Source organism: Pseudorasbora parva, chromosome 13 (assembly GCF_024679245.1).
Source record: "Pseudorasbora parva isolate DD20220531a chromosome 13, ASM2467924v1, whole genome shotgun sequence".
NCBI classification, from domain to species: Eukaryota; Metazoa; Chordata; class Actinopteri; order Cypriniformes; family Gobionidae; genus Pseudorasbora; species Pseudorasbora parva.
This window is the reverse complement of record NC_090184.1, coordinates 43,425,553-43,440,799: the sequence shown is the minus strand read 5'-3', so window position 1 is coordinate 43,440,799 and position 15,247 is coordinate 43,425,553. Positions and strand designations below refer to the sequence as shown.

The window sequence follows — 15,247 nt, the reverse complement described above, 5'->3', positions numbered from 1 at the left end:
TTTGCATTGAATTAACTCATTCATCCCGCCGTTATGGGGCGCTGTCATTTACGCAGTGATTTTTACAGTGACGGTCCACTAGTTTGCGTGTCTATTTCAGCTGTAGGCACTTAGAAATGTAGTTTGCTTACTCGCTTTTAAAAAACATTTTTTTATTCCACGTTATAAAATAACTTGTTTTAAAGCTTTAAAGCGGAAAGACGCTGGTTATTTTCGCTCGTGAGGCGCAGCGCGCGCTTCAGCTGTCAGTGGCGGGAAGTGTTTTGTTCTCTCAGAGGATGGCTGAGGTAAAGTTTCCCGCGGCGCTGTTGTGTGTTGTTGTGGCGCTGTTGTGTGATTGGGTTCGGTTCGGTCTCGGGTGTTCGGGGCTGTTGCTGTGCCGCTCCTGCGGGCACGAGGTGGCGGAAGACTCGGACCTGAAGTTCGTGCCCAGTCGCCTTGCACTGTCGCACCGGAACGACACGGTTATCGGAGGAAAGCGCGTCTCCGTTCAGCTCTTCGAGAATCCGCAAGGCTTTCAGTTTGAAGTCGTGACTTTTAAGAGAGCAGATGTACTAAAGCACTGGCCGGCGGACGGGCACTTCACCTGGTATCCGGGTCACTCGTGGACCGTCGCCACCTGCCCGCGGTGCAAAACACACCTAGGTGGGTGTTCTGTATTTACTCAGATAAAATACAATTTAAAAAACGGTATGCACCGTAAATAATTCCGTAAAAATGAATACAAGTAGTTTTGTTCTGTGAGATTGTGATTTGTTGACAGTCCTGGGTAACGTTAGATTACCAAATGTAGTCCGTTACTGATTACAAAATGCAGTAATGTAATCTAGATTACTCTTTTTAAGTAACGTATTCTGATTAGAGTTGATCTAACTCATTTATCACATTGATTTGAATAAGATAATCGTGTACCATATTCATATAAAAATACAACGAGAAAGAAAATCGAATGTATATCCACTGTTTATCAACAACATTTAAATAATATATTAAATTGAGATTTCCCAGACTGGGGGTTGTGTAATGAAAAGCTATAACGTAATTATTAAATTCATAATTTTAAAATAAAACATTTACTAAAAAAAAGTGTTTGCTTGCATCTCATGTGTCCATTAACTGAATATGTCTTTATAAATAATTCAGTATACATTAAACATTTAGTTTTATACTGTGAGATTGTGGTTTGTTGACAGTTCTGGGTAATTTTAGATTACCGGTACTCAATGTAATGTAATGTAATGTACAATGTAATGTAATCTAGATTACTTTTGACCTAACTCATTTATCACATTGATTTGAATAGGATAATAGTGTGCCATGTTGATATACCAATAGAAAAAAATATATTCCATTCTTTGTCCTCAACAACATGAAGTGCATTAAATATTACATTTACGTCAGGCTTGCCCATCTTAGATTACTCATTTTAGGTAACGTGTTCTGACTACTTTTGACCGAACTCGTTTTTCACATTGATTTGAATAGGATAATCGTGTACCATATTATTGCATATCATATTAAAAATACAAAGAGAAACGAAGAGTGTAATATATTTTTCTTGTCAACAACATGGTGCTTTAAATATTGTATCCTTAGATGCATTGTTATTAAGTTAACTAACTCATAAAAATTTTAAATTACAATAAATAAGAATTTAAAAAGTTTGCATTTAATTAAAAATGGTTTCCATGTCATGTAACTGTTAACTGATATCAGAGAACTGAACTTAATATTATTATTGACCTAACTTATTAACCAACTTTAATATATTAGGTCAAAGAGGTTCTGCTGACTGAAAAAAATTGTGGAATCCCATCTTTTTATATTACATACACTGCGCTGATTTCTGTAAATCCACAGATTAATGCTCTTTGGATCAGTTTTTAGTTAATATTCACATGGTCTGTGTGCAATCCCAGAAACCTGCAAGAGCTCAACGTATATAAACAGTAGGCTTTTTTGGAAAGGAAAATTTAAAAGAAATAAGAATAAACTAATTGTAAATAATGTATTGTGAGAATAGAATATTTTATTGTAATATACAGAATGTTATCTATAAAAAAGTAACCAGTCTAATTCCAAGTGTTTTAAAACGTAATCTAATTACAAGTACTTTTTGGAATGTTTTATAGTCCAGATTACATGTAATCCGTTACCACCCAGCATGATTAATGTAATCCATTACACATTTAAAGGTAACATGAGTGTTTTTGACTAAAGTGAACTTTTAAAAATACAAATTAAACCACTTCTCACATTTAACCTGAAATTTCAGTGCAAGTGGTATAACGCAATTTCTTCTCTTCGATCAAGGTTGGGCATTTCAGCCCAGCAACTGGCCCAGGACGGTGAACCGAGAGGAGTTTGAAGGTTCAGACCAGACATTTGTGGCGCTCATAGTTGACAGACTTCTGCAAGAACACTTTGCATCCACACTGCTGATGACACCAAAATCTTTTAGAAGTTGACGGTTAGCCAGAGTGCATTTTATCCGTTTTAATAAAGATTTTTATGGGAACTATTTTGTATGACTAGAAAGAAAAAAATCCTCATTCCTATTGACTTAAAACAAACAGAAAACAGCCTTTGTTGCATTTTCTTTGCAACTGGATGAATCCCAAACAGTGTTTTATTGAACAAAACCAACTGAACAGTTTAAAGTGTGTCTTACGGTAATACAACCACTACACAAAGTTCATTGAGGCAGTAGGGGAAAAGTTACAAGCATGATTTCATTTTCTTCTTTTTTTTTGGAATATTTTATTTTCTTTATCAAAAATCCATTTCAAATCTGGTGAATGTCTGTAAAACAAGACAAGATAAAAATCAAAGACTCGATGGTGTCCACATACCCTCTTTCCTCAGCCCTCCTGAACAGACATGGTTACAAGAGGATGAACTACTGATGTCTAACCATGAAGGGGTTTAAACACCAAGAATAAAGTAAGAAAACGGTGGAGAACGCTAGAGCTAGCAGATCACTGCGCACCATGGCTTCTGTTCAATTAACCACACAAAACTTTAACAGGAAGAAAATTATACATATTTGTACATATATATTTATAAAAAACAAACAGAAAACACTATTCGCAAGTCTACTCCAGACGGCGTGCAGCCAATAACTACAGTGTTTTGCTTTTTACCTCGAAATGCATTTGGAAATTGAGATGGTAGATGCCATGTTGGCAAGATTTTGCAGTCAGTTTATTGTGAGTCTGTTCGGGGGGTGGGGGGGACGACTTCAACATGGCAAGTTCAGGATAGAGGAAAGATGGAGCTCAAAACCAAAAAACAATCTGAAGAGGAAAAAGAAGCATCTTGCTCCCCAAAAATAACAACAAAAAAAGCCAAAGAAGCAATTTGGAAACAGGACTGGGAAATGTGGATAATATTCCTCTAATTTAGCTTCAGTCATCCTCGCCATCATCGTCCTGAAACAAGACATGAAATATTAGTTGCAACAAAATGTCACAAATATACAATTAACAAAATCATATTCCCGTCACGCTTAGTATTCATAATGAACAACAAACTTTAAATGGACTGGTTACATACCTCTCCATCATCATCATCCTCTTCCTCTCCATCATCTTCTCCCTCTTCATCAATATCATCCAGGCCTTCCTCATCTTCATCCTCATCTTCCCCCTCTCCTTCCTCATCCTCCATGTCTGGGACCTGCATAAATGTGATCAAACGAGTTAATATTAAAAATGCATATTAATAACGCAATAATTTCCATTCAGCCACATAAAGGAAAAAAATGGTAAAGTTTAACTGACTGGAATGGAAACTTTTTAGGTCATAATGCAAATGCAAAAACTGTATGTGGTGGCAGTTCCAATCTCACCAAATAGTACTGTAAGGGATTCGGCCAGATATCGTCTTTAATGACTTCGCCCAACTCGTCCGCCCCTGAATCGGCGTGATCGGTAAACCAGGTAAAGAAACTCTCGGGTTCTTCGTGTTGCCTCTTTTTGCCCGCTTTACTCTGTGTCTGACTGGCCCGACTTGTGAGGTCCTGCAAAAGAAGAAACGGTTTAGCTCAAACTCAGAACTGTAAAACTATTTGACAGAGATCAAGCACAGAGTAAACAAAAAGCATCCATACTTTTCCCGGTTTCCATTTGATCTCTGTTGACTTTGAGGTTGGGTCTCCACTTTCATTCAGGTGAATTTCTTTGGAGAGGACTTTGTTCTCGAAATACATGTTTTCATCGAAATACTAAAATGCAGTGGAGAAGAGATGGTGAGTTATAAATACAAAAGAAAAGTTATAAATACAAAAAAAAATTATACCACTTACAAAATCTATTCTGTAGCCGGATTTGATGTCTTCAAACTCTGTCACCTCTACTCTGGTCAGATAGTGAAGTGCCTCCTCATCCTCCTCCCCAAGAAGAGCCGAGACTACAAAAACAAACAATATTACATTAAACAGTCTCGATACATAGTGTAAACAAAGTACAACAGTTTGCACAGGATCTTACCTTGTGGGTGGTTGACAAATGTTGTGACCCAAAAGTTCGGGATTTTGGCGATGAGTTCTGACCTCTTCTGGAAGAACGGCTGGCGAAGTTTGTTGTATTTCTGTTCAACTTTGAGAATTTCCTCACTCGCCTGCTCATTCAGTCTGAATAAGATCACACGCACACACAAAAATTATATCAGTGCAAATTACATTACCGCGATATACCGCGGTGTTTTTAAAGTTGAAATTCAATTAAGTTTAACATACCTGTCAATTTCATTCTGTACTTCATCAATGTGCTCGATGGCTTCTTGTTGTTCTTTTTCTATACAAAGACAAAAGATACATTTAATGCAAAGCAGCACAATGTCGTGTATAAACAGTAATAAACTAGTGCAAGACGAGCGAAGATGCTTTTATTCCTAATTCGTTCGATTTTCAACGAGTACAGAAATACGTAAAAGTTCGTAAAATCACATCCGTGCATAATTTCTTCAAAAACAAAACTATATTGTTATCGGTACATTCTCTGTGACGCGAATACAATCCGATGCATTGAACTCAGAGGGAGCCGCGCAGATGCCGCGTGGTTTAAATGTGCGCTGAATCGCTCGCGCTGCACCTGCTTCCGTCTCGAGCCCAAAATCACCTGAGCGGTCGACGTGCGTGTTAAGTCGCTTCACCGTTCATTTTCAGTATCATTCACAATTTAAAGTGCATAAACAGCCATTAGTCTGTGCTACATCATGGCGGAGACGTGGCTTGGCTAAGCTAAAGCTAAAGCACAACAACAATAAAGCAGAGCGCGCGGACGCTTCCGTGCCGCGTGTTTCACGCGCTTTAACTGCACGCGTTTCTTCGAAAAATCCATTCGCGCGCATCATAAAAACGAACTCTCGTGCTTAATTCATTTATTTATTTAATTTAAATATAACGGTTTTTGTTCGTGTTCAAATGGGGCTTTGTGGCGCGCTTAGCTCGCGCACGGCCAGAAATCAAACATGGCCTCCGCCGCCGGCTGCTGCCGTCCCTCCGAGAACATCCAAGCAGACCCACGGCCAATCACAAGCACTGCACACCGCCACTGTCTACAGAAATGAGTCGTACGCGAGCCGCTGCTAATTAACGAGCGAAAATAGCGAGTAAAATCCTTCTGGCGAGAGAAGAGAAAGTGAAAATGGCCGCCGATCGTTCTTTCTTACCCGAGGTCTCGTCCCCTCCGTCGTGGTTCGAGTTCAGTTCCTTTTTACTGACTTTAGCCGCTGAAGCAGACATGATTTCACTGATCACGACGAGAGCAGTTTTCAGTGAGAATCAAGCGATGTTTAAACTCGTTGAGGTAGAAGATTGTCCTCCTTTTAGTCGGTTTCTAGGGACTGTGATAGGACAAGAACAGAAATGAGTGAGCCCGCGCTGCTCCACACAAACTTACGGCGAGGGAACGAACGCAGATTCTCACGCGCTCTCTTTCGGACAGAACGCGCCCCACACGAGCTCGAAAAATGAACTCCGCCCCTTCCAGAACAACCCGCCGAGCTCGACGTTGGTCCGCGGAGCTGCGCTCTGATTGGGCGTTGCCGTGGGGGGCGGGGCGCGGCGTGGAGCCTCCACAAAAAGGGCGGGATTTTACCGAAGCTCTCATAACATGTCATCTGAAGTTAAAATGGTTCTAGACCACTGGGGTTTTCAAACTGGGGTCCGAGGACCCCCAAGGCAAGCGTCCTCCAGAAGGTTTAAAGGGGTCCCCAGAAAATTTCAGAGAATTAAAAGAAAGTAAAAATGGAGTCTCCGAACAATCCAATGGTTTCATTTCTAATTGTTTATCTCCTTGTTATACAAACTTTTAAGATGTGTTTGCTTTGTATCTTTCTAGTGAGTTTTTCTCACTATAGTCCCCTTTATCATGCTCACCGGGGTTCTTAACACGGTACGTAAGCTGCTTAAATAGACCTACATTATGAAAGTTGCTTAAACATGTACATTTTCATTGAAAATGTTTTTCTAAAGGTTAATACATAGAACATTAAGTATAGCCAGTTTAAGTTTGGAAACAATGTGTTGTATTTATGTCACACTTACTATTTATCTAACTTTTTTTTTTATACATACAAATATAAAATGTTAGATAATAGTAAGTATTAATACTAATATGATGTGTTTTATTAGACAGGTGAGCAACTGTTTTGGAGACATTCGTTGACAGAAAACTAAACACAGTTAGTCTTATTAAAATCTGGATTTCTTTCATTTGGTATTCGCAAATACCATGTTTTACCATGCCTAATATAGACCTAGCTCACTGCAGTGTGAACAAGTGTCTTATAGTAGGGCCGAGCGAACGCAAAGAGTAGCATTATAACATTATAGCATATTAGTACCATTATAACAAAACTTTCCACACACTTAAATGTGTGTAATATGATAAAACAGCGCTGTGTTACCTGCACATATACACGAGCAGAAGCAGCGAATAAAATCTCCCCCAAATCAAGACATCGTCAAAGGCTGTGCCTTTGTTTTGAATAAGCGACCTCTAGCTGCGGAAAATTACATATTGTGACTTTAAACAAATTGTTTTAAAATGTGTGAATGGCCCCTAATTCCTGTAGTTCTAACAATATAGAGGCACAAAGTACTGCAAGTTCCTGGGTTTGATTTATACGAATGCATTGAATAAAAGTTTCTGCCAGTGTAGTTCACAGTGTGAATTAGGATATTGTACATAATGAAGCACCTCTATGTGCTTCTCTCTATCACTTCTCCACTGTTGTGTCAAAAAATGGCCAAATGTCAATACAAAAATCATGACCTTTCTGATAAATACTGTGGTATTTTAGGGAGCAACATCTCAGTGTTGTATTTTACACAAGTGTAGATAGAAATGGACTACGAAGCCACAATACTGGTTCTTAACCTTTGCCCCCAAGGCCACCCCAAATATTCAAAGGCCTCTAGCTCGTGAATTTGCATGCCTTTGCCAGCCATTTATGATTTCTAGCTTACTCGTTTTAAAATGTTCCCTCTAATCTGCAGGCCCTTTGTGAGTTTGCCCTCTGGTTGAGAACCACTTTAAGTCTCATGAATCCTAGTTTGTAGTTCATTTCAAGACAGACATGACTGAAAGTGTTTTAGAAACCACTCATGAGTTCATCCAGTCAAGCATTTGTTCTGGCTTAGAAGAATCATTAATTTGGGAGTCAATAAACATTGTGTGCAAAACTTTATTTTAATCACATATAAAATGAACCGTACAAACCAATAAAAACTCTTGAGAACTAAACAAACCATCCAGAACCAGGTCTACATCATCCAACAAATGAGTAGAAAATAGCTTAGAAAACTGACTTTAAGGTTCTGACTTTAAGCTTAGAAAACTGAAAGTAAGGTTCGTCGGCATAAACTTTTATGTTGGCGTTACAAAGCCTTGTGTAAAAGTTTCAAAGTTTTATAAGCTCCCTAGCATGTTTTATCATGTTGCTAGCGTGTCTTAACATGTGTCTGACATTATTTAGCATTTTGCTAACATGTTTTAGTACATTGCTAACATGAATTATCATGTTACACACATTTTAATGTTTTGCTAGCATTGCTAACATAAATCCTCTCCCATGGCCTCATGGGACAGTAAAGTCTCCATCAAATGCGCATATTTGCTGTATTGCTGTATTTCGGATACTTCGGATGTAGTCGGACAAACTATATAGTGGGGAAGTATTTGTTTTTGGAACGCAACAATTGTTAATATGTTGCTAGCATGAAATAGCATGTTTTAGCACATTACTAATGTTTCAACATGTTGAAAACATGAATGCGTACATTGCTAGCATGATTGAACATGTTGCTAGCATGTTTTAACACATTTAACAAATTAACACATTGCTATCATGTTTAAACATTGCTAATATATTGCTAGCATGAATTAGCAAGTTGCTAGCATGTTTTAACCCATTGCTAACATGATTACACATGCTGTAAACATGTTTTAACACACTTAACAAATTAACACATTGCTATCATGTTTAAACATTGCTAATATATTGCTAGCATGAATTAACAAGTTGCTAGCATGTTTTAACCCATTGCTAACATGATTTAACATGCTGCAAACATGTTTTAACACACACTGTTAACAAATTAACACATTGCTATCATGTTTTAACGTTTCTTATATATTGCTAGCATGAATTAACAAGTTGCTAGCATGTTTTAACCCACCGCTAGTATGTTTTAGCTAGCGGGACCAGATGAAATTGGCTGAATTTCGGGATGAGGTGGGTCTTAGCCTATAATAAAAGATAATGAATTTCAAACCTGAACCAAACATTTTTAATCAAAGATCAACAGTCTGTCATTTTTATTCTGCCACAAAAAAAACCTCAGATGTCATCGTGAAAAAAAAAACAAAAAAAAAAACTCCAATAACTGCTACACATTTTTTGTCCTAGCGGCTGCAGCAACTTGCGCTCTCTTCATCAAGGCTTCAAACAAAAAGGTCATATTGTCTTTGTGCATATAGATTTATTAGATAAATTAACAGAAACAATAAAACTTTAAATTCACATAAACGTGTTGGGGTTCCGGTACACCAGCCATGCCAACGGAATGAATGAAAGTTAGCTTAACAATGCATATCTAAATTCGCGTCTAAGCTAGCCGCCTACTAGCCTAAATGCCAGCCGAACTAGCCCCGCCCACAGAATTTTTAGGTCGGGTGGTTCGGTCTGGCCTCGCTCCATAGAGGAGTAATTATCTCTGAACAGAAACTGTTCGGAGCAATGAAATCATCAGGGCAGGCTTTAGCCGATGACGTACAGATGATCAACAGGAACGTAATCATCACGTCATCAAAGGGGCTTGGATTATATTTGTTCGAATCCTAAACGGAGAGCTTGTTCGTATCTGCATCACCTTCACTATTTCTCTCAGAAATGATGATCATGTTGGGTAAGTACTCTGTGTATCATTATATTATGTCTTCTTTTTTTTTTTTATAACACCGGCAAAGATCGTTTATTCCAGCGCGCGTGCAGACAGGGTTGCCAAGTTTTTACAACAAAACCCGCCAACTACTAGCCCTAAACAATAGCTTCTCGGCGGGGTCCTCCAGAAAGAAAATGGCGTTTGGGGGGTAAAATGTGTGTTATTTTGGCAAGGTTCCTGCTAAAATTTGCATTCCTTGGTCTATATAATCACATAATAGTTGCTTCAACCCGCGGAAAAAAAACGCAGACATAACTAAACGTAATGCGTCGCTTCGTTGCTCTGATTGGTTCTTGGTCTGTCCAATTGAGGTCTTTCCTGGTTCGGTTGAAACACGCCCCATAATCACAGCCCAATGGAGCATCAGACTCATATTCTGACTAGAATTGAGTATGACCACGTCAGGCTAGCCGCCTATGGTATTTTTAATGTTTATTAGACAATAACTACTCAAGATTTTGCTTTATTATCATTTTTGGGACAATTAGGGCCAGATTTGGGATAACAGTTTAGATTTCGGGACTGTCCCAAATTTTTCGGGACGTCTGCTCACCCTAGTTTTAGCACGTTAAATGAATGAACAACCATTCATCCACCGTTAAATTATCAAATAGATACTGTACATGTTCCCTGCAGGTTTACAACAAAGTAAATCACAATGACCTCATCACATTAGCATTAGTAAAACACAAGAGCATCAGTCATACAGTCCCGTTTGTGCGTCTGCTGTAGATCCGCTCCCACGCTACCGTCCCGCAGACGCAGAAGAAGTCCCACAGGTTGCAGACGACTCCTCTGTCGAACGGGTTCTCCTCGGAGTCGCAGTGCTTGAGGTAGCCGATGCGGTGGCGGGACATGAACTCCCATGTGGTGGTGTTGACGGAGGCCAGGTACAGGTGAATGCACAGCAGGAGCAGCACCACCACAGAAAACACGCCGGTCACGCCGATGGCTGCGAACAGGAACCCGTTCTGCGTGAGCCACTGCTGCCACGTGCCTGCGAAGACCACGCCAGACCTGGGATACATACGCGTGAGGTTAAAGGGTTAGTTCACCAAAAAATGAAATTTATGTCATTAACTCCTCACCCTAATGTCGTTCCACACCCGTAAGACCTCCGTTCATCTTCACACACAGTTTAAGATATTTTATATTTAGTACGAGCGTATGCAAGTGTATGCACACTATACTGTCCATGTCCAGAAAGGGAATAAAAACATCATCAATGATTCGAATCGCCAATGTCACGTGATTTCAACAGTTTCACACGCAATCCAAATCATGATTTGGATCAATACGCTGATTTATAACCTTTCTAATCTTTATTTAAGGATTGAAAAAAAATCCGGAAGAGAAGACAATGCTGAATAAAGTCGTAGTTTTGTTATTTTTGGACCCAAATGTATTTTGGATGCTTCAAGAGACTCTAATTAACCCACTGATGTCTCATATGGACTACTGTGATGATGTTTTTATTCCCTTTCTGGACATGGACAGTATAGTGTGCATACACTTGAATACGCTGTCGGACTAAATATAAAATATGCTTAACTGTGTGTGAAGATGAACGGAGGTCTTACGGGTGTGGAACGACATTAGGGAGAGGAGTTAATGACAGACATTTCATTTTTGGGTGAACTAACCCTTTAAATAAACTCTGTAAATAATTAGTATTTCAAAGCATCTAAATCTGATCAGAGTTCAGAGTGTAATGAGGGCAAAGTGCAAATCAGCTTAATAAAGTACAGTGTTTGCTGTACAGTATATATTAGGTGTAGCCTGACAAGTCAGACCCACATCAAGATGTTTGGTCTGGAAACTCACCATTGACGGCTCAATCTGAGGGGCGGATAAACGGTTGTCTTTCAAACTCCCTCTGCACGCGATAGGATAGCGCTACACCAACCAGAGCAACGAAGGTGAAACAGAGCTCGTTGACAGATTAAACTTTCGCCGTATCTGGTCGGCTAAACTCCGAACACATCTTCCCTTTTTAAGAATGACTTCAGTGCCGTTCTTTGTTCTTTTCTCAGAGAAAAGCTTAACTGCAAGTCTTCCAGAATCGCGGTCAAAGCTGATTCGAAAGACCGCCGCCGCTCACCAGTTTCTGTGTTTACTAGAAGCACGCAAACGCAACTCGGCCGTCGTCATTATGGCCCCGCCCACCGACTCTATACACGATGTGATTGGCCCGTCCAGATTGTGAGGAATACAGCTCAGAAGGGTATTGAGAGTTGCTAGACGACACTTGCGGGCAGATTAAATTTGCTGTCGTTAGGGTGCGTCTAGATTTCTAGGCTACGCTTTTATTACACGGCTCTGGAATACTTGATACTTGTCAATCGCGCATTCCAGCGGTATGTAATTCCAGTCTTACAACCACCAAAAAGGAATAACGTACACCGCTCATCCGGGTACTACGAGTTATCTTGACCGGTTCTACTTAAAGAATAAATGCTCAACACCGCTGTATTCTGCGTCAAAGGGAAGCGCTCAGGTGTAAATGAGAAGCACATGAACGAGTGAAGCGCTGCTGAAGTGCCGCTCAGTGACAGCAGAGGGCGCTGATAAACTGCAGAATAAAGCGGTTACCCCGGAAACCCCCACAAACAAAAGAAACCACGTGTAGTTTTTAAAACAGCCATTCGTTTTTGTAATCTCAATGTTGTTCATCACAGCATCAAATACTTAATACTTAAATACTTAATAGGCTATTTATTTTCAAACTTAAACATTTTTATGTTTTAATCTGGACTACAACATGATTATTTGTTATTGTTCAGTAAAATTTTGAGACATAGGACTTCATTAGTTAACATGTTAATTCATTTTTACCAACCTGACAATGACAAAATACTTATAAAGAATGAATTATTCTAAGTAATGTAATGTTTAATAACATTAAAATCAAAATAACTTTTTTAATGGATTTCTCAATGTTAAGGGGTCTCTTAATTTTTTCCAGAGCTGTATATATTTTTGGTGCATTGTATTATTGTATTTAAACATTCAGTTATTTTTGTTATTACAAAAATAGTTCTTAAAGCTGTTATGCTATGACAACACTTTTTCAATATTGTGATAATATTGTATACCTTGATAAAAGCTTTGCAATTAATCGCAACATGAAAAATTTATATCGGCACATGCCTACTATATATACATATATTAATGGAATAAACGCTCCGTTAAAAGCACACACACTCACCATGCAGTCTGTAGACCCCACGACAGCACCGCGAGCTGCACACACAGGTACAGGAGGAACCATCTGTGATTTCTCTCACCGACACAGTTGTCGATCCAGGGGCAGTGATGGTCGAATCGCCTCACGCAGCGCTGACACACTCGACAGTGCTTGGCCCTCATTGGTTGCTGGTTCACATAAAAAGACAATCAAAAACACTCAACAGACTCGACTGGATGCAAACTCAGTGTTCTGTGTATCAGTGTGACCGCAGTACCAGCAGGAAGCAGAATCCACAGCGTCGCTGCTTTAGGGAGCTCTGCTCTTCAGGAATCATCTTCTCCAGTTCTTCATCACGATCAACAGACGCTCGCTGAAAGAGGAGAGGAAAACATCTCAGTTATTATGTGTGCCAGATATGGGCGTTGGAACCATTGTGTGTGTGTGGCACTTATTACAACCAATGATATTGGACCCACTCACTTTTATCGTCTAATTCAGCACATGTCTGTTCACCTACCTCTAACCGAGAAACACTTATTATTAAACACGTTAGACGCTTTATTTCCACTTTTCTAACATTTACTCAATTTTTATTGAAAATAAATGCCTTTCTGGTCAGATATGTAATGGGAAAAGAGAGTAGAGCGAGTGTGACAAAAGGCGGATTCAACCTCTGATCGATTTGCATCAAAACGTGATGACGTGTCTTACCCCTACACTACAGCCACAGTTAGTAACTCAGTGGTTTCCGTTATTTTGTCTGGCCCAATCAATCATTTAGTAAACGGCGGTATATTTGTATTTAATGTAAATGCCATCTAATGTTACTCAATTGTAAAAACAATTCTGAGAGGACCCACCACTTTTTATTTGCTTCCGACGCCCATGGTGCCAGATATGATCTTAAACAGACCCGAGTGTGTCGCTCATACCTCAGTGTTGCTGTCGGACAGAACAAAGCCGGGATCCATCAGAGACACAGTGAAGTACAGCAGAACCGAGAGCAGGACGAGAGCGCTGAACACCAGCGGAGCAAACAGATCTCCACGCTCCTGACATCTGCGCAGATCTGCTCAACACACATCATACATCAGACACATAGACATTATAAATACACACACACACACACACACACACATATATATACATATATATATATATACATATATACATATTATATATATATATGTGTGTGTTAAAGGAAACAGCTTTTGACCTTAAAACTGTTTTAGTAAATATTGAGATTAACATTAATTAAGATGAATGCTGTAGATAATGTAAGATTAAGTAAATGCTGTAGATTTGGCATTGTTAGTTCATATAAAAAAACAGACACACACACACACTCTCACTCACTCACTCTCTCTCTCTCTCTCTCTCTCTCTCTCTCTCTCTCTCACTCTCTCTCTCTCTCTCACACACACACACACACACACACAAACACAGAGACACTCTTTCCCTCTCACACACAGTAAAACGCTCAAACTTACACGCTTACACTCAGGGCTCACACACACACTCTCAGACACTGACAGTCACACAATAATACTCACAGAGATACACACTCTCAAGACACACTCTCTCTCTCTCTCTCACACACACACACACACACACACACACACACACACACACAGAGAGAGAGAGAGAGACACTCTCACACACAAGCTTACACTCGTTCACTCCTTCACACACACACATTCACTCTCACTCTCTCTTCCACACACACTCCCAGACACACACACACTCTCAGACACTGACAGTCACACGATAATACTCACACACTCACAGAGATACACACTCATACACTCTCTCAACACACACACACACACACACACACACACACACACACACACACTTACTCTCTCTCTCTCTCTCTCTCTCTCTCTCTCTCTCTCTCTCACACACACACACACACACACACACACACACACACACACAATGAAATCACACTCATTAAATGTAAAGTACCTGTGTTGTGCAGAAACAGCACTAATGTTGTGATCCAGGTCAGAATGACATGCGCAGTTCGCACTAAACAGCCTGATCTAAACACGCGTTTAAACATCCTCACGATAATTAACTTACATTAAAAAAACAAACCATGACTAGGTTAATAACAAGCACTATTCTGTGTGTACTCTCGAATTAAAATACATCAACATAAAGTAAACCATTTCAGATGTCCAAAGTTCAAAGTCCGAATCGCTAAAAAAAATTCTAAAATATGAAATCGAATCGCTGATCATGTGTGTTTTTTTATCATAGACAGGTTTTTATTATTTCTCTGATTTTGTTGTCTTGACATTTCCGCGTTTGGTCAGATTTCAAAATAAAAGTAATTTCCCGAGGTTCCAGTTTCAAAATAAGAGTCTCTACCAATTCCAAAACGTGATAGGGTTGGCTAATTCTATTAATGTGTATTATTTTAGAAATACAGGGTTTAAAGTGATAAATTGGCCAAAACACTTTTAGAGTATTTAGAGTACATCGCTTAAAATGCCAGTGTGTTTGAGATGGAAATAGACTGTATGATATTATAAAGAACATTATACCAATCCAGCATGTTTCCAATGCTACAAGAGATTTGAACGGCAGATGTCAGTGTT

The 15,247-nt window shown here is 39.4% G+C and overlaps 3 protein-coding genes across 3 annotated transcripts; 1 reads left to right on the top strand and 2 right to left on the bottom strand.

The window, feature by feature from the left end:
* The first annotated feature begins 49 nt into the window (after positions 1-49).
* si:ch211-51h9.7 (uncharacterized protein LOC558400 homolog) lies at positions 50-2,521 on the top strand. The gene is made up of 2 exons (XM_067414516.1): positions 50-645; positions 2,314-2,521. Exons 1-2 carry the CDS (start codon positions 279-281, stop codon positions 2,466-2,468), a joined length of 522 nt encoding a protein of 173 aa, XP_067270617.1. The 5' UTR covers positions 50-278; the 3' UTR covers positions 2,469-2,521.
* A 90-nt stretch (positions 2,522-2,611) lies between these two features.
* Positions 2,612-5,977, bottom strand: seta (SET nuclear proto-oncogene a). The gene is made up of 8 exons (XM_067414515.1): positions 5,674-5,977; positions 4,739-4,796; positions 4,491-4,633; positions 4,307-4,410; positions 4,112-4,225; positions 3,851-4,021; positions 3,556-3,678; positions 2,612-3,431 (listed from the first exon to the last, which is right to left on the bottom strand). The coding sequence occupies exons 1-8, from the start codon at positions 5,744-5,746 to the stop codon at positions 3,408-3,410; spliced, it is 810 nt and encodes a 269-aa protein (XP_067270616.1). The 5' UTR covers positions 5,747-5,977; the 3' UTR covers positions 2,612-3,407.
* A 1,714-nt stretch (positions 5,978-7,691) lies between these two features.
* On the bottom strand, positions 7,692-14,946 carry zdhhc12a (zinc finger DHHC-type palmitoyltransferase 12a). The gene is made up of 5 exons (XM_067414518.1): positions 14,610-14,946; positions 13,574-13,710; positions 12,916-13,011; positions 12,660-12,826; positions 7,692-10,468 (listed from the first exon to the last, which is right to left on the bottom strand). The coding sequence occupies exons 1-5, from the start codon at positions 14,704-14,706 to the stop codon at positions 10,153-10,155; spliced, it is 813 nt and encodes a 270-aa protein (XP_067270619.1). The 5' UTR covers positions 14,707-14,946; the 3' UTR covers positions 7,692-10,152.
* Between the last annotated feature and the right edge of the window lie 301 nt (positions 14,947-15,247).